Source organism: Aplysia californica, unplaced genomic scaffold (genome assembly GCF_000002075.1).
Source record: "Aplysia californica isolate F4 #8 unplaced genomic scaffold, AplCal3.0 scaffold00282, whole genome shotgun sequence".
Lineage (NCBI taxonomy): Eukaryota > Metazoa > Mollusca > Gastropoda > Aplysiida > Aplysiidae > Aplysia > Aplysia californica.
In genome coordinates this window covers 636323-656247 of record NW_004797552.1, presented here as the reverse complement: position 1 = coordinate 656247, position 19925 = coordinate 636323, and the positions used below count along the sequence as shown (strand labels likewise).

The following is a 19925-nucleotide window of genomic DNA, read 5'->3' as shown; positions in this document are numbered from 1 at the left end:
GCTCTTTTTCCCCTTGCCCTTGGACTTGGCAAACAGCCACGGATCAATCTCCTCTGTGGACAAACCGCGCACGGAGAAAAGCCTGGCCGCCCGTTCCTCCAGTGTGCCCCCACACTTGATTCCTCGCGACATGAGAGCACATTTCAGACGCTCCAGACCCAACGCCGCCAGCTCCTTCTCGCTGGCGTTAAGTTCAAGGTCAACAGGTGTGTTGGGGTCAACCGCTTCCGCGAGGTCGCCAACAGTAGCGGGCGAGGCGAGGTCGTCGGGTTTTCTATCGGCAACGTTGGGGGAGGAGGACGGTGGGGGTAACTGGGACAGAAGAGAGTGGGGGTGTGGCTTGTCCTCACTTCCTCCATCGCCACCATCAGGTTCTGTTTTCACTTCTGCCGCGGGTGGTGGAAAGTTTGAGTCCAAAAAACCAGCGATCTGATCTGAACCCGACACCTGACTTTGCTGGAGAGAGGCGGGGTCGCCGTGTTCTGAGGTGCTGGAAGAGACCCGAGACGTGGCCGACGAGTTCTCCTCTGGCTCAGACTTCACCTCCACGGGAGCGACCTTGGACGTAGACGCGCCGTTGTCGAGGCTGGGACTGCCAGGACGGGCCTCTGAGTCCGACTCACTGTCAAGGTCATCCGAATCTATGTCCATACCAAGCCTGCATGAAAGAAAACAATTCATTAACCCATGAAAACCAAACAGTTTTGTTGTTTATTTAAAAGAAGGTACTTTTTACCCCCCCATCAACACAATTTAGATCACTTAGGGGGCGGGCTTCCTACCCTGCTTTTAATGCCAACCCGTGCTGAGAGAGACACAAGATTCCTGAAGAAAAGGCAAGACACTCGATAAAAACTCTCTGCATTCGGGAATCAAATTCGGGTTTCTAGCATGCAACATCGAGGAGCCTTACTCTGACTGCTACACCACCTGATACCAGAAAGAAAAAAAACTGTCCGAAACAAGATTGAAATCAACCCATTGAAAATTTTGGCCTTTTTCATTGTTTGCAATATCATCTGATAATTATCATACTCTCTGACTCCTTGTTCAAATTTTAAAAGTTCTCTCAATTATGTAATGATTTCTTCAATACAATGATGACAAACTTAAGTTTGGGCTCTGAAAGTTAATATTATTTTACTGATCTGGCATTCTCATAAAACACTGGATTAAATAAGACTGTTTACATAATATGCACACACACACCCATGCGCGCGCACACACAAACAAAATGACAAACACACATACACACACACACCATCTTGAACAGGGACTCCTCCCAGAGACTCAGTGCGGTTTCCGGGCCAAACAGGGAACCACAGACATGATCTTTACTGCCCGTCAATTCCAGGAAAAATGCCAGGAGCAACACTTTGACTTATTCGTGACCTTTGTGAATTTAACGAAGGCCTTCGACACTGTCAGCACAGAAGGACTGGGGTGGATCACGGAGAAGTACCGATGCCCAAGTAAGTTCATCACCATCGTCAGACAGCTTCGTCAGTAAGGTTTTTCTCCAGTGTGTTTTCTTTTGTGACTTTGTAGATTACGACCCTGTGTAAACCTGGCACCACAAACTTCACACATGTAAGGTTTTTCTCCTGTGTGTGTTCTTTTGTGACGCTGTAGACTGTTATACTGTGTAAACGTGGAATCACAAACTTCACACTTGTAAGGTTTTTTTTCTCCTGTGTGTGTTCTTTTGTGATTCCGTAGACTGCTTCTACATGCAAACATGGCACCACAACCCTCACACTTGTAAGATTTTTCTCCTGTGTGTATTCTTTTGTGACTTTGTAGACTGTCACTGCATACAAACGTGGCACCACAAACTTCACACATGTAAGGTTTTTCTCCTGAGTGTATTCTTTTGTGACGTTTTAGACAGCTACTCTGTATAAACGTGGCACCACAAACTTCACACTTGAAAGGTTTTTCTCCTGTGTGTGTTCTTTTGTGAGTCTGTAGATTGCTTCTGCATGTAAATGTGGCACCACAAACTTCACACTTGTAAGGTTTTTCTCCTGAGTGTATTCTTTTGTGATAATATAGACTGCTACCCTGTGTAAATGTGGCACCACAAACTTCACACTTGTAAGGTTTTTCTCCTGTGTGTATTCTTTTGTGTTCCTGTAGATGTCCGCTCAGCGTAAATGTGACACCACAAACTTCACACTTGTAAGGTTTTTTCCCTGTGCATGTTCTGTTGTGACTCTGTAGATGTCCGCTCTGTATAAATGTGGCACCACAAACTTTAGACTTGTAAGGCTTTTCTTCAATGTGTGTTCTTTTGTGACGCTTTAGAGAGCCACCACATGTAAACGTAGCACTGCAAACTTCACACTTGTAAGGTTTTTCTCCTGTGTGTGTTCTTTTATGACGCTGTAGATTTGGGCCACATGTAAATGCAGCACCACAAACTTCACACTTGTAAGGTCTTTCTCCTGTGTGTGTTCTTTTGTGATCCCGTAGACTTCTACAACGTGTAAACGTGGCACCACAAACTTCACACTTGTAAGGTCTTTTTCCTGTGTGTGTTCCTTTGTGACCCTGCAGATGTCTGCTCTTGGTAAATGCAGCACCACAAACTTCAGACTGGTGAGGCCTATCTCTTGTGTGGTTTTTTTCGTGTGTCTGTAAGTTACCTACTTCTGAAAACATTTCACCACAGACTTTACACTCGTGAGGTTTATCCCGACCATGGTAGAGATTTCTGTTGTCCATCTGCTTGTCACCTGCTATGTTCTGATGGAGGTCACAGACTCTCTCCACAGCACCGATGTCACCAGAAGAGGTTTCTTTCCGGACACTGCCAACATTCTCTTCATAGACCCTTTGTCCTGTCTGAAATCGACAGGTTGAACTTTGACCTTGTCTTTTCTGCATATCACTTGTCTGTTGTACCGGAGAACAGGAAGTCAGTGGCCTATGATGAGGGTAAGTCGAGATATCTGGAAAAGACAAATTTATGGAGAAGTTATCTAACCCTGACAGTAAGAAGAAACTTCTGGAAAAATACAAAAATAATGAATGTGTTATTCTAACAGTAATGACTAATGATAGGATGAAACAACTGGAAAAAGTAAAAAATACAAAAGTTATCTACCTAAGTTTATCTAACATAATATAATGAATCTAATCACAAAAAACGAATGATCAAGATGAGATGTGGCTGCTATCCTACACACTTAAAACACAAGCCTAAAATTTACTCTGACTGTCTACACATTCATCCCACTTGTGCTTTTGGTCCCTTTTCTCAAACACCATGTCATTTTTTTACATTTCAAGAGAAGGAACACACAACAACCACAGGAACACTGGGTTATTTTCGGCAATCGTAAACGATGGAGACCTGTGATTTTTTTCCACCGACCCACAAAAGGAATGACAAAAAAGTGGTCAGCACGTCTGCGTTGTACAGGCATAAAGTCAAAGAAAAGACAGTTTGCCTTGTCATTCACCGTGTGATGGAATGAGGAAGTGGACAGTGAGTTTAATGACACGGACAATCATTTACCGTAAATAAACAACAACACCCAGCTTTCTTTTAATTTCAAAGGAAATGGTATGGTAATGCACACATATGTATCGTAGAACAAAAATACAATCTATTTTATACACACATTAGATCTATATCATAAATGTTATTTAGCCTAAATTGTCCAGCCTTTAGCTCTCCATGCCAAGCTGTAGCCACCAGTAGTTGTACCTCACTACCATTAAAAAAAACGACGGCACAAACCATTTGCTTTTCTCCTGTCCACAAACTTAAACCATAAATAAAGTAAATTTAACGTCTGGAGAAACTTCAAAGGAACTGTGCCACCTCAGTTTGTCGATATATATTATATAATTATGTCATATCTGGCGACAAGACTTCGAATGGGCTCACAGTGCTATGCCAAAGGACTGGGACTGAGGAAAATCAGGTTAAAGGGTTTTTTAAATGTACATGTATCATTCAAACCCTGTTAGGGGGCTCTCGTGGCCTAGAGGTTAAGGTGTTGGCCTCTCATTCAAAGGTTCCGGGTTCGAATCCGAGTAGCGACCAAAACATTTTCTTCTCTAAAATTGTCTCCTTTCACCTCCTTTCCTGCTCTCTAGCAATGTTCTGTTGTCTGCTTTCATTTCCACTTTCTGCCTCCACCCCCTCACCTCCTTTGCCCCCTCCTCTGGGCTCCTGACTCTTTCTGCAGCCTTTCTACTGCTACTCCTTGGCCCCTCCTTACTGCTGTCTTTCTGCCACACCCCTGATCTTCTGATATGAAAGATCTACACCTCTAGCCTTCTCGGACAAGGGCGAAAAAATCTCGGAGGGCCCGTGTGCAAGTTGCGCACGTTAAAGATCCCTTGGTGGTCTAAAATCGATAAGAGTAGGCTTCGGCCGCCACCCGGGGAAAATTCAAAATTTCCTACCAACTGAAAATTTAGGTGTGTCCCGTGCGCACATATGACCTATGCAGTTGCGAGCGCTGTAAAACACTTTACAAAAACAAACAAACAAACCCTGTTATAAAATATTTATACTGCCTACCTTGGGATGAGCATGAAGTTGGCAGTACCGCGGGGCTGGCGGTATGATGGGATACCACCAATTGAATTTTTTCAACAGCAAATTTCATTGCCGCTATACAGCTTTTTCTGATCCAATAAAAGCAGAGATCTACTTTCATACACTTTAAAACGTTTCTTTGTGGTATTCATCGTCATCATTACTTTCTACAAAGTAAAGTCATGATGAAAAAACAATCAGATTCAATATTAGCATATAATTAGGCCCAATTAATTTGTCATGCCAGTTCAACTGCATGATATAACATCTAATGTACCTGGCATGTCATGGAATTGCACAATATAATTTAAAAACTTGAAGGAATTGCACAACATAATTTAAAAACTTGACAAACCGCATCAGGAAAAGCAAAACACATCGGATCGAATCGAAAAGTCCACACACAGAAGGATTCTACGTACCAGAACTTTCACCGTGATCCCAGCTGGCCCTGACAACAGATCCTGAACTTGTGACTGGATCGGCAGAGAAAGTTGAAGTTGGACTACTGAAAGCAACAACATCAGTGTCGGGGCTGGCACTCTGCTCCATACACAAGCTCCTCACATTGGAGATTTGCAGCTGTAGTCCTCCAGCCTGACTCATGTGATCCTCAACAAACACGGGCTCAGCACACGTATCCTCCACATCTCCCACTTGTCCTTCTGTCTTTCCTACCTCTACAACGTCTGAACCTTCCCATTCTGACACTTCTTCTTTCACAAAATTCTCCACTTTTGGTTTCACTTCATCACCAAAGTCAGGAAAATGTCCAAATAGTGGTTCGGTTTTCACTGTACAGATATCTGTGAGGCACTCTGGTTTAATGACAGGTTTCACGTCTTCCTCCTCCGTACAGATAGGCTCACCTTTAACTACACTGCGTCTGAGAGTCAGGCTACTTTCACTTTCAACGTTCAGTTTGTCATTTGTCTCGGCCTTGACGTCACACGAACATTCAAAATTGGGCTCTTCTTTTACTGACAGATGTTCCTCATCAACACCCACAGATTCACTTACACTACCTATACTACGGTCATGTTTCACCATCATCCCATAAACTCCTAGTGCAAAGAGATCTAATCTAGATTTAGATTAAATAGTCTCAGAACTAGATCTAGACATAGATGATAGATCTAGGTTCACCTTGCCTTTAACAACTATGCCGTCTATGCTATCAATCCCAAGATTCACACCTTCTCCACAAGGAACAAATAAATCACAAGTTTTCATACATCCAGAGGCATTATCATTTCCAAAGTTAAGTAAATTTAAATAAATACATTGTTATTGTTTGTTAAGTCTTCCTCACAACAGTAGCCTAGGCGTCCATTTATTTTATATAGATTATAGATCTTAGGAAACGGACCGTGAAATGTCCACCATCTTTAAAACACAGTCACAATGTCAATGAAGACACTACCCTAACATGTACACACAATTACTTCGATAAACGAATAAACGGTGTCATGAAAAGGAAAAGTCAAACTGACTTCATGTTCCAAATTTGATTCTGCATGTTCAAGCAGATCAGAAAGGCCTACTATTGCGTCCATTTTCTTTTTGTACGACTACGAGTACGACCAAAGACTATCAATATCATTGCTACGACCATTAAGTATGCAGAGCTTTAGAACAGTTTCAGCAGTATAGTATGTGTAGATCAAGGAGATTAAAAGTAGTTCTAAACTCCTTGGTGTAGATCTAGATCTAGATCTAGCTGATCTAGGCCATTGATTGTTTAAAAGGAGATAAAACTCTATGATCTAGGCCAAATTCTGGGTAAATTTTTACCTTCACTCCCGCACACAGATGCACTGTTTCAGGGGTCAAACTGCTGTACTGTTTGCTGCAGATCATACAGAAATCCACTAAAACTGTCGCAAATCAATTATTTTCAAGACAATTTCAAATCTAACTGTAAAATATCAAATTATGGGTGTAAAAACAGGGCGGCATGCCCCCCTGTAACCCCCCAGATTTTCTTTTACCCCAGTGGGGCAGGCCCCCCTGGAACCTCCCGATTGTTCCAAAGCATGTCTATCTCGGTTAAAAACAATCAAATATTTCAAAAACCATTAATTTGCGACGGAAATGAAGTTGATATTCGTGTTCAGCGCATCAATATTTAGTAGAAAATAGACAACTGGTAGCTGAGTGTGAGACGGGAGGGAAAGTAAAAAAATACCCTCTATTACTACAAGTACAATGTACAAGTATTATAATTATTATTATCATTATTGGTATCATTGTTACAAGTTTATATATATGGAAGAATACAAATTCTATCTGTCTATCTGAACTATCTTTCGGGGGGATCCATCCATCCATCCATCTATCCATCCATCAATGCGATTTTTGGCATGTTTTGATCCGCGAATCGCGCCCGCGATTTTGGCGATTTTCAAAACAATCAAAAAAGCTACTTCATAATATATAATTATAACTTTTTAAGGTGTCCATGTGTAGTTATTTTCATGCCGAGAATATAAGAAGGCATACATATGTAGGCTACATCGGTGCTACTCGCCCGATGTCGGGTGGCTAACGTCAGGCTAGTCGACCGAATTCAGTCGAGTAGCCTGACGCTACTGGCCCGTGGGGATTTCTGCGACCTCGGGTGGCTAGCATTTTCTGCCCACCCGGAGCCGGTCACCTAGATCTTTATACGGGGTGCCCACTACGGCTGGATCGGGCTGATCGCCCGACTCAATCGCCAGAAACTGAAAATGTTTTTGGGGCGACCGAGTAGGGCGATCCCATCCGTAGTGGGCACTCCGCATTACTTTGATTAGGTAGCGTCAAGGAGATAGTTCTAAACTCCTTGGGTAGCGTAAACACGGCCTAACGGCCTTCCGAGCTACAAGAAGCTATTGAGAGCACCCAGCACACCTCTGTGATTGGCCCAAAATAGAAAATAGATGATGTTTTTTCCACCATCTATCTTTGTCGTCTTCCGAGGTTCCCCTCGCGAGTTGACTACATTGTCGTAGATCCCCTAGATCTATCACCCTTTATTAATTATTTAAGGGTGACCTTATTTAGGCCACACTGTGGCCTAAATGAGCTAACCCCCCCCCCCTCCCTTACCTTATTTAGGCCACACTGTGGCCCAAATAAGCTAAACCCCCCTCCCTTACCTTATTTAGGCCACATCATATGGTAGATTTCTTGAACTAACCATGGATTCGGAAGGTCGAGATTCTGCTGATCTTTTTATTTAGTGCGGGGGATTATTTCAAAATAGAGGTGGATACTAAATGATGAGTGGACCAAGGGTAAGAGTTGTGTGTGTGTGTGTGTGTGTGTGTGTGTGTGTGTGTGTGTGTGTGTGTGTGTGCGCGCGTGTGTGTGAGTGTGTGTGTGTATGTGTTTGTTTTATGTGTGGTTGTGTTGAGAGAGAGATCTAGAGAGAGAGAGAGAGGAAATGTAGTAGTGTGTTTGTATGTGTGTAATGTGTGAATGTTATTGTGTGCATGAGTGTCTATCTCAGTTGTACGGTCCAAATGTACATTATTTTGTTGAGAATTTTACATAGAACTCAACTACAAAACCCCTCATACACAGTCACAGAAATATTCTTTTTGTACTTATTGAGGTGCAATACAGGGTGATTTTACCTGCAAGGATAATTGGACAAAATGGGCAATATCTTACTAATGCTAATACTAATGGTCATATTTAGACAAATCCTATATCATTCTCTTTTTTTCTTAACAGCTCATGGCTATTAAAGAGTAAGCAAACTAGATCAAGGTAGTAATTTCGGATTCCTAATATTATGGGCATTCTTTAAAAATTTTAACTTGTTTTTAGCGCTTTTTTAAAACGTAAAACGGATTCCGTTAAAAAACAACAACAACAATGACCTTATCTTTCTTTTTCAAGGTATTGTGCATACATTTGTGCGAAACTATTTTATTCTATGCTTTCAAGTACATGAAAAAAGCTAATAAAGTCAAGCAAATGTTCTTCAGAGACATAGATCTAGTAGTAAGCCCACTGGAACATTTTATAAACCGTGAAAAGATGACCAGAAAATAACAAAATTATCTTATGATCTTCACTTGCATTTGCAATTTTTTTTACAAATTATAGTCTACCTCATTATCTTTTTTTTCCCCACATTTTTCTTCACTATTCATGACAACTGGCATGTTTTTCAGTTATTATCAAGGAAGTGGATAGGCGGACCACGGGGTCTATCTAGCCCCAAAAGGATAGGTGGACCGCGGGGTCTACCTAACAAAATGCTGTTTTAGGATGTGAACCCTGGAGTCAGCCTAGTGAAATAAGTAGATCTAGGTGTGACTAAGGATCGGTGGACCCCGGGGTCAACATAGTGAAATAAGTAGATCTCAGTTTATTTTATAGTAGGACTGGCGGAGCCCGTGGTCAACGTAGTATAATTATAAGTAGATCTAGTCAAGGTTTAATAAGGATTGGTGGACCCCGGGGTCAACGTAGTAAAATCAGTAGATCTAGGTTTAATTAAGGTTTTGTGGACCCTGGGGTCAACAAAATGAAATAAGTACATGTAGATCTAGGTTTAATTTTAAGGATTGGTTGACCCAGGAGTCAACGTAGTGAAATAGGTAGGTTTAAGGTGGACCCCAGGGTCTACCTAACGAAATTTAATACTAGTTAGGTTTTAGAATAGGTGGACCATGCGGTCACCGTCGTAAAATAAGTAGGTTTAATCACGGCGTCCCGGGGGTCCACCAATCCTTAATTAAACCTTCTTATTCCTCTACGGCTATGGTGACTCCGGGGTCCACCAACCCTTTTAAAATTAAACCTACTTATTTCACTACGGTGACCCCGGGGCCCACTGATCTTTAAATAAATCTACTTATTTCACTACGGTGACCCCGGGGTCCACCTGTCCTAAAACCTAGTATTTTGCCAGGTAGACCCCGGCCACCTTAAACCTGCTTATTTATCACTACGTTGACCCAGAGGTCCACCAATCCTTACTTAAACCAAACCTTATTTCACTACGGTGACTCCGGGGTTCACATCCTAAACCTAGTATTTCGCTCTGCAGACCCCGGAGTCCACCTATCCTCTACAGGACTATACTATTATACAATTTGCAATTTTCAATGATTAGCATATTTTTTTAAAAATATTGAATCAGAGACTCACTGTCTAAAAAGTCCACTACGAATGCTAGAGATCTATTCTAAAGAAAAGGCACAATTTGACTTTATGACATGTGAAAAAAAAGAGTTTTAAAAATATCCAGAAAATAACATAAAATGATTATATAGATCTAGATCTATACGTATTTTATTATGTATATATATACTTAAAAGTAAAAGACTGAGCAGAGGCTTACAATGCAAATTCTGTGCTCTACAAGTAGAGAAAGTCTTAAGTTTGCGCAAAACAGATTTTAGAAAAAAAAAGTTGGATCTAATTTAAATTCTAATAAAAGTAAATGTGATTGTTATGGTGAAATTTGTTATTATTAATTCTGGAAATACAGATAGTTGCTGAATCTAAAATTAACAAGAACTGTGCAATTCGTTTTATTTCAATTCCAAAGCTCAAAGGCATAGCAATGAGTTAGATCTAGATCTAGCAGTTGTAGGCTCTCTGGCTGCTTCTAGCATAGGCCTGCTACTACTGATTCTAGACAGGGAATCTAGATCTAGATTCTAGTTATCACCTGCACTATTAAAGTCAAATATATGGTAAAATAAAAACAAAACTGTGAATCGCTTTGTCATTCAGTACATCCCAATTGCCATAGCCGCACGTGTTAATAGTTGAATAATTATACAGAAGCAACATGTTATCACAGTGTGCAGGGGAGAGAGGGGTGCCCGGGTCGCTGACCGGTCGATTCGGTGGTTCGGCTTTTGTTGATCTACGCAAAATTTTACGGAAAGCCCTATTACTAGACCTATTAGTGTTGTGAAAACTTCAACCTCTACAGCTAATAAGGCGTCAAAAGATGTTGGAAAATAATAATACGTCCTGAAGTTTCATAATTTATACATAATAACACAGCCAGAAGTTTTTATTCCATCGAGTTATAAAAATGGCCTTGTAATTTGTTTTCAGAAGCAAATTTTAATACAGTGGAATCCTGTTATAACGAGAGGGAGGGGACCGAAGCAAAATGTCCGTTATACCAGGATTCTCGCTATAAGGGATCCAGTAATAAATTCAAGGGAAACTGTAGTAGGCCTAATCTATGAGTTTGGTGTTCTGTTTTTTCTTTTGCTATCTTCCCTGATGATGATTTTGTTTCAACATGACCTCTAGGTCTTACTTGATTAAAAATCTAATCAGGTTTGTTTCTCTAGCGCTAGATCTAGCGATGTGGACTGACAGCTCGGCGTTGGCGATCGGAAAGAAAGGGCTCTGGGCTAACTCGCCTGCTGTGTTCCCCCCAACACCCCACCCCACCCTGTGGTGCATTCTGTCTGCTTGCGCACGTCACACATTCGCTCCATCCATCACATTGCTGTGACCTCTCCATCCCCGCATCGGAGAAGTGAGAGGCATGGCAGGCCTTGATAATCTAAACTGGCCCATAACACGATGCGTCCAACTTGTCTACGCATGCCACACCCTCCCTACTCAGTTGCTCTGGCCTTCATTGTTGACGCACATGGGCTCTCCTATTCTTTGTTTCGCAAGATCAGCAACAAGTTTCTCAACTGGCGAGGTCTTGCAATATGTATAACTGGCCTATGCCATGTGTACAGCAGTAGCAATACTCTGCTATAACCAACTCACAAGAGTGTCTGATAGCGCTATAGCAGTATTTTGTTTACAAAGGTAAAGAGGAGAAAAAAACGGGGTTTTAGAATAGTGTCTTTATAACAGACTTCTCGTTTTTTCCGGACTCGTTATAAGTGGACTCCACTGTAGTTCCAGTTCTACCGAATCGATTTTCACGCAAATTCAACCATTTTGATTACCATTTTTTTTTCCTTTTAAAAAGATATAGGCCTGTCGGATGTGGCAGTGCGATTAACACTAAGTTGTTTAGACCTATCAAAACACGAGGCTTCGTGGCCGATCACAAAGGTCTACGGGGCTTATCGAGGCCGATTCGCCCTGCCGTGTGCACGTTCACTAAAAGTAAACTGCCTACTAGATAGAATCTACTACCAAAGATTCTCTACACGATCTTTGCTGCTACTACTACTACTACTACTACTACTACTACTACTACTACTACTACTACTACTACTACTACTAGATCTACATGTACTTCTACTACTAGACAGTACGAGAGATGTACTACTACGAGACAGTACGAGATAGTGCCACCCAGGCAAAGATAATGTAACTTTGACTCAGCCACGTTGTGTACACACTTTTTATACCCCAAATTTGACCTGGAAGTCCATTCGGAGGATTTGACCTTTTTACTTGACCAAAGTGTGCCAAAATGGTAGCCTAGATTTTGCCCCTCCATGAAGGAAAAATCTGGCCCTCATTCAATCCATGGGGATTGAGCAAAATTTTGCGTATCGTGCTTTGTTCTTACAATATTCATTATGATATAATATATATAAGTTGTACACTGAGACAAAACTGTACTAAATGAGAAAGGTGCACCATTATGAAAGTGGAACGAACTCAGTTGCCTGAAAAGGGTGTCCCCCGGTAGTTTGAGCATGTGTGGCCTAAATAAGCTAACCCCCCCTCCCTTACCTTATTTAGGCCATATGTTGGTTGAGGTCAGAGCACAGGAGGTGGACCCACAGAACACTCCTGACATCGGGTCGATATTGCTTTTGCAAGCACTACTTTACTTTTTACTTTACTTTTCCGATCCAGCGGCCATTTGGGTTCTAGCCCTTCGGTCTGTCGATACGGCAAAGAATTGACAGGTTTTAATCAGCTGTGCTTTGTTCCTGTATACATAGTATTTCCGATGTCTGGGGGGGCAGGTAGGTAGGTGCTACGCAGGTCGCAAAGTGCTGGGCAGTTAAAGAGGTGGTGTGGTACTGTTTCATCCTGGCAGTCGCACAACGGGCAGTCGAGTGGGGTATCCTTGCGGATCCTGTTAAGGTAAGAATTTAGTGGTATGTGTTGTGTTCGCAGGTGAAAGATCGTGACTTGTTCTCTTCTACTCAGGGAATTTATTGCAACTTTAGAGTTGGGGGCAGTCATGTGTGCAAATACAGTTCTTCCAGTTTTGCCCATTGCCCATCCATTCAGCCACTGTTCCCTGGAGTTGCATTTGATGATGTTCTTGGCTGTCTGTTGTGATACTGGGTTGACACTGTCGCCACATACTCCACAGGGCCAGCGGGGTCCCGGATTCTGCTCCACGTCCCCGGCCAAAATCAGCAAGCGGGCCAGCCAGGCCGGGTTATGCTGGCCGCCAAGGAAAAACCCGGGCTGGTTGTTGAGGTCCTAGTGTTCCAGGTGGGTCGACGCCTTCTGCAGCTGTCGTCTTGGTTTGTCGGTTGGTAGACTGACATCCCTCGGCAACAACTGGCGGGAGCACCATCTTGCAGGCTCGTCATTGGTGTTTTTCTCCAGTGTGTGTTCTTTTGTGACGCTGTAGACCACTACTGCGTGTAAACATGGCACCACAAACTTCACACTTGTAAGGTTTTTCTCCAGTGTGTGTTCTTTAGTGATGCTGTAGACCACTACTGCGTGTAAACATGGCACCACAAACTTCACACTTACAAGGTTTTTCTCCAGTGTGTGTTCTTTTGTGACGCTGCAGATCCATCTTGCGTGCAGACGTGACACCACAAACTTCACACTTGTAAGGTTTTTCTCCTGTATGTGTTCTTTTGTGACTCTGTAGATTGCTACTGCGAGTAAACGCGGCACCACAAACTTCACACTGGCAAGGTTTTTCTCTAGTGTGTGTTCTTTTGTGACGTTGTAGATCGCTCTTCTGTGCAAACGTAAAACCACAAAATTCACACTTGTAAGGTTTTTCTCCTGTATGTGTTCTTTTGTGACTCTGTAGATTGCTACTGCGAGTAAACGTGGCACCACAAACTTCACACTTGAAAGGTTTTTCTCCTGTGTGTATTCTTTTGTGATACTGTAGACTGATACCCTGTGCAAACCTGGCACCACAAACTTCACACTTGCAAGGTTTTTCTCCAGTGTGTGTTCTTTTGTGACGCTGTAGATCCCTCTTGCGTGCAGACGTGACACCACAAACTTCACACTTGTAAGGTTTTTCTCCTGTATGTGTTCTTTTGTGACTCTGTAGATTGCTACTGCGAGTAAACGTGGCACCACAAACTTCACACTTGAAAGGCTTTTCTCTTGTGTGTGTTCTTTTGTGACTCTGTAGATTGCTACTGCGAGTAAACGCGGCACCACAAACTTCACACTGGCAAGGTTTTTCTCCAGTGTGTGTTCTTTTGTGACGTTGTAGATCGCTCTTCTGTGCAAACGTAAAACTACAAACTTCACACTTGTAAGGTTTTTCTCCTGTATGTGTTCTTTTGTGACCCTGTAGATTGCTACCCTGTGTAAATGTGGCACCACAAACTTCACACTTGAAAGGTTTTTCTCCCGTATGTGTTCTTTTGTGAATCTGTAGATTGCTACCCTGTGTAAACGTGGCATCACAAACTTTACACTTGTAAGGTTTTTCTCCTGTGTGTGTTCTTTTGTGTCTCTGTAGACTATTGTTACATATAAATGTGACACCACAAACTTCACACTTGTAAGGTTTTTCTCCTGTGTGTATTCTTTTGTGTCTCTGTAAATTTCTGCTACAAGTAAATGTGGTACCACAAACTTCACACTTGTAAGGCCTATCTCTTGAGTGAGTTCTTTTGTGTCTCTGTAGGTCACCTAGTTCTGTAAACATCTCAAGACAGACATTACACTTGTGAGGTTGTTCTCCTGAGTATCTGCTTTCCCTGACCAGAGACCTTGGAACATCTTGGCAACCAGCGCCCATCTCTTTATACACTTTTGGGGGTGTGGTACTAGAAGATTCCGTAGAATTTATACAACTGGCAAAAGACTTAGCACAAGAAAGGTTGAAATCGGGACCTTGTCCCATGGACTGTTTACTATCACAAGACATACGACTTTTGCCGCCAGACTCATGCTTTGAACTTCCGTTAAGATGTTTTCCTGGGAAAGACAAATAATGGACAAGTTATCTAACCCTGACAGTAAGATGAAACATCTGGAAGAAGACAAAAATGATGAATGTGTTTTCTAACGCTAACGGTAAGATGAAACAACTGAAAGAAGTAAAAAAAATACACAAGTTATCTACCCAAGTTTATCTAACATATAAATAATATATTATAATGAATCTAACAACAGAAAACAAAAGATCAAGATGAGATGCGGTTGCTATCCTACACACTTAAAACAAAAGCCTAAAATTTACTATGACTGTCTACACATTCATCCCACTTGTGCTTTTGGTCCCTTTTCTCAAACACCATGTCATTTTTTTAATTGCAAGAGAAGGAACACACAACAACCACAGGAACACTGGGTTATTTTCTGTAATCGTAAACGTTGGAGACCTGTGATTTCTTTCCACCGACCCACAAAAGGAATGACAAAAAAGTGGTCAGCACATCTGCGTTGTACAGGCATAAAGTCAAAGAAAAGACAGTTTGCCTTGTCATGTCACCGTGTGATGGAATGAGGAAGTGGACAGTGAGTCTAGTGAGATTGACAATCATTTATTGGAAAAAACAACAACCCAACTTTCCTTTAATTTCAAAGGAGATGGAAATGCAATGTATCAATAGTATCATAGCAAAAGAAAAACCCATTCTATTAATAATACACACATTATAACATAATGTTATTTTGCCTAAATTGCCCAGCCTTTAGCTCTCCATGCCAAGCTGTAGCCACCAGTAGTTGTACCTCACTATCATTGAAAAAAACGGCGGCAGCAAACCATTTGCTTAAATCTCCTGTCCAAACATAAAAACCATAAATAAAGTAAATAAACGTCTGGAGAAACTTCAAAGGAACTGTGCCACCTCAGCTTGTCGATATATCTCACGACAAGGCTTTTATGGGCTCACAGTGCTGTGCAACGCGAAAGGTCTGGGACTGACGAAAATCAGGTAAAGGGGTTTAATTAAAAAATTTACATCTCTCTATCTTGTCAAATCCCGTCTTATACCGCCTACCTTGGGATAAGCATGAAGTTGGCGGTACAGCGGGGCTGGCGGTATAACGAGATAGCACCAATTTAATTATTTCAACAGCAAATTCCATTGCCGCTACAGCTTTTTCTGATCCAATAAAAGCAGATCTACTTTCAAACACTTTAAAACGTTTCATTGTCGATCATTATTTTTAAAAATTTAAAGTCATGACGAATAAACACTCAGATTCAATGAACATTAGGCCCAAAGAATTTGTCAAGCCAGTATAACTGCATGATGCATATATTTATATGTACCTGGCATGACATGGAATTGCTCAATTTTTAACAACTTGACAAACCGCATCAGGAAATTCAAAACACATCGTATCGAAAAGTCCACACACGGAAGGATTCTATGTACCAGAACTTTCACCGTGATCCCAGCTGGTCCTGACAACAGACCCTGAACTTGTGACTGGATCGGCAGAGAAAGTTGAAGTTGGACTACTGGAAGCAACAACATCAGTGTCGGGGCTGGCACTCTGCTCCATACACAAGCTCTTCACATTGGAGATTTGCAGCTGTAGTCCTCCAGCCTGACTCATGTGATCCTCAACAGACACGGGCTCAGTACACGTATCCTCCACATCTCCCACTTGTCCTTCTGTCTTTCCTACCTCTCCAAAGTCTGGACCTTCCCATTCTGACACTTCTTCTTTCACAAAATTCTCCACTTTTGGTTTCACTTCATCACCAAAGTCAGGAAAATGTCCAAATAGTGGTTCCGTTTTCACCGTACAGATATCTGTGAGGCACTCTGGTTTAATGACAGGTTTCACGTCTTCCTCCTCTGTACAGATAGGCTCATCTTTTACTACACTGTGTCTGAGAGTCAGGCTACTTTCACTTTCAACGTTCAGTTTGTCATTTGTCTCGGCCTTGGCGTCACACAGACATTCAAAACTGGACTCTTCTTTTACTGACAGATGTTCCTCACCAACACCCACAGATTCACTTTCCCTACCTATAATGTCATGTTTTACATCTTCCCTTAAACTGTTAGTACAAAGAGTAGCCGTACTAGATCTAGATCTAGTCCCAGAACTAGCCGTAGGTTCACTTTTAACAACTATGCTATCAATCCCAAGATTCACACCTTCTCCAGAAGAACAAGGAACAAATAAATCACAAGTTTTCACACATCCAGAGCCATTATCATATCCAGATTTAAGTCTATACATTGTTATTGTTGTGTTTTCCTCACAGTTGACGTCCATTATGATTTGTTTACTTGTAGGAAATGTCATCCATCTTGATAACACAGTCACAATGTCAATGATGACACTACCCTAACATGTACACACAATCACTTCTATAAAAACGAATAAACATTGCCATGAAGAAGAAAAGTGAAACTGACTTCATGTTCCAAATTTGATTAGCTCTACACTACAATTCGTTCAAGCAAAGCATAGAAGATCAGATAGAAGGCCTGCGTCCATTTTCTTTGAACGATCAAACAAGCACTAAGAAGGTTAAAGCAGTTTTAGCAGTATAGTATTTAGGCCTACCTGCTTTTACAGTTTTATTCGATTAAATTATTATTATTATTATTATTATTATTATTATTATTATTATTATTATTATTATTGTTAACATTATTATTATTATTATTATTATTATTGTTATTATTATTATTATTATTATTATTATTATTGTTAACATTATTATTATTATTTTTATTATTATTATTATTATTATTATTATTATTATTGTTAACATTATTATTATTATTATTATTATTATTATTATTATTATTATTATTATTATTATTATTATAATTACTATTACTAAAGCATTATAATTATTTTTATCCTCGTTATACTTTACGGTACAAGTTTAATGAAGAGATTAATCCCCTTCTATCTATCTATAAGTATAATGGGCCTATCTATCTATTCTATCTATCTATACCGGTATCTATTTACCCCTCGGGGCGGTGCTACTGACTGAAGTGTCTTTAACTTTTAAGCCATTCTCAAAAGGGGGACATTAACATGTTCTTATGCACAGTAGAATTGTGAACAGGCCGATTAACTGTACCTGAACTGCAACGGGGAGCTGCTGCTTTTTCTTTCCTAATCAATTATAATTACTACCGTAATTTTCCTCTGCTTCTTTTGTATTTTGTAGTAGAGAATATTGGTACCATTGCACCTTCAGCTTACTAGATCTATAGATAATATTAGCTGGGCCCCCTTTCGGTGAAAAGAATGATCGGTGCATTAACATCAACCGAAAGTCATTGGCCTACTATATTTACACTCTACTGAAATGGAGTAATAAATCTTGAGAGAAAAGTGACACGCGTGTTTCCAAGCCGCCAAATATAATAGATGTATAGGCTAGATTGATTCCCTATTCCACGTTCGTGGTTGTACACTCCAGAATTTCAAAGGTGTGGAATCAACGCGCTCGGCTAGTGAACGGAAGCCTCATTTGTTTACAATGGCGTAGTCTGAGAAGGCGGACTTTCCCAAGATTAGAACTCTGTGTGGACGAAACAAAGCATTTTGGAAAAATCGGGGAAAGCAGTTTGCGCGTATTTTTTAAAGTTAGGTCCCAGCCACATTTGGATGCTGTGGACGCCTGCAAAGTTTCAAAGGTGTGGGTTAGGTAATAAGGGGGGAGTTTGTGCACAAAGTCTCCCAAGTCCATTTTTATACATGTATAATATAGACTAGCTGCCCCCCCCCCCCCCAACCCCCCAATCCTTTCGATGAAAGGAATGATCGGTGCACTAACATCAACTGAAAGTCATTGGTCTACTATATTTTTATACTCCACTGGAGAGGAGTAATAATTAATCTCGAGAGATTAAAAAAAACAACAACCCCAAAACCCAAAAGATCTAGATCGATTCTCTCAAAACAAATTAATGCCCCTAGCGAAATATCACTTCCAGATATTCCATTGTGAAGGACAGATACGCAGATTTGTTTCGTTTCTCAGTCTCAGCGGAAAAATCACAAAAGCCAAAGAAGGACGATCACTTCTTGTCAACTATATTTTTTCTAAATTCAGGAAATAAATAAATCAAAAGTCGGGCTCGGTCATGGGGACCTATCTATCTTTTTGTAGGTAGCCTACTTGCCAACTTTCAACTCTGCAGCTGTAGTTACTACATGTAGTAGTTTTGTGGGAAAAGTGGCACATGTGTTTCCAGGTTGCCAAATATATAACACTAATAACAGATATATGTATAGATTGATTCTCTGTCCCGCTTTCTTGGTTGTACACTCCAGAATTTCAAAGGTGTGCTGGTGCGCACGGCTAGTGAACGGAAGCTTCACTTGTTTACAATGGCGTCTTAGAAGACGGACTTTCCCAAGAACAGATCTAAACGAAACTAATGAAAAACTGAAAATTAAATTACAGTGACTTCAAGCTCCTCAATAAAATCTGCACCCTTTAAATGATTCTGAACCACCATTACTTTTGTCAAATTCGAAAGTTAAGTGGTTCGGTATAATAATAATATACTAGCTGGGCCCCCTTTCGATGAAAATGAAAGGAATGGTCGGTGCATTAACATCCATTGAAAGTCATTGGCCTATTATATTTACACTCTACTGGAATGGAGCAAAAAATCCCGAGAGATGCAAAAAATTAGAATTAGAAGGTTTAGATAGAGTGATGTAAAGATTGATTCTCTATTCCGCTTTCGTGGTTGTACACTCCAGAATTTCAAAAGTGTAGAAACAGTGCGCAGGGCTATTGAACAGAAACTTCACTTGTTTACAATGGCATCTTAGAAGACGGACTTTCCCAAGATCAGATTTAAACGAAACTAACAAAAAACTGAAAATTAAACTACAGTGACTTCAGGCTCCTCAATAGAACTGTGCACCCTTTAAATGATTCTAAACCACCGTTACTTTTGTCACATTCGAAAGTTAAGTGGTTCCGAAGTTTCAGATGGCCAAAGTGACGAACTTTCCCAAATACAAAAATAGCATGTATAGAGCTGCATAGATAAAGAAGTGTGGGAACTTTCCCAAATACAAAAATAGCATGCATAGAGCTGCATAGATAGAGAAGTGTGGGAACTTTCCCAAATACAAAAATAGCATGCATAGAGCTGCATAGATAGAGAAGTGTGGGAACTTTCCCAAATACAAAAATAGCATGCATAGAGCTGCATAGATAGAGAAGTGTGGGAACTTTCCCAAATACAAAAATAGCATGCATAGAGCTGCATAGATAGAGAAGTGTGGGAAC

At 40.9% G+C, this 19925-nt stretch overlaps 3 protein-coding genes across 3 annotated transcripts in view; all 3 read right to left on the bottom strand.

The window, feature by feature from the left end:
• The window catches only part of LOC101858868 (replication stress response regulator SDE2), a 13208-nt gene extending 812 nt beyond the window's left edge, over positions 1–12396 (bottom strand). Inside the window, exons 1-2 of the mRNA XM_035970545.1 lie at positions 12239–12396; positions 3–658 (exon numbers count right to left, since the gene is read on the bottom strand). Of these exons, the coding sequence (XP_035826438.1) occupies positions 3–651 (649 nt within the window). The 5' untranslated portion in view covers positions 652–658; positions 12239–12396. The remainder of the gene's footprint in view (positions 1–2; positions 659–12238) is intronic.
• LOC118477127 (zinc finger protein 708-like) lies at positions 1267–6129 on the bottom strand. The gene is made up of 2 exons (XM_035970539.1): positions 4981–6129; positions 1267–2954 (listed from the first exon to the last, which is right to left on the bottom strand). Exons 1-2 carry the CDS (start codon positions 5609–5611, stop codon positions 1504–1506), a joined length of 2082 nt encoding a protein of 693 aa, XP_035826432.1. The 5' UTR covers positions 5612–6129; the 3' UTR covers positions 1267–1503.
• A 340-nt stretch (positions 12397–12736) lies between the features above and the next one.
• Positions 12737–17145, bottom strand: LOC101859338 (zinc finger protein 708-like). The gene is made up of 2 exons (XM_005101416.3): positions 16066–17145; positions 12737–14653 (listed from the first exon to the last, which is right to left on the bottom strand). Exons 1-2 carry the CDS (start codon positions 16949–16951, stop codon positions 13170–13172), a joined length of 2370 nt encoding a protein of 789 aa, XP_005101473.1. The 5' UTR covers positions 16952–17145; the 3' UTR covers positions 12737–13169.
• Between the last annotated feature and the right edge of the window lie 2780 nt (positions 17146–19925).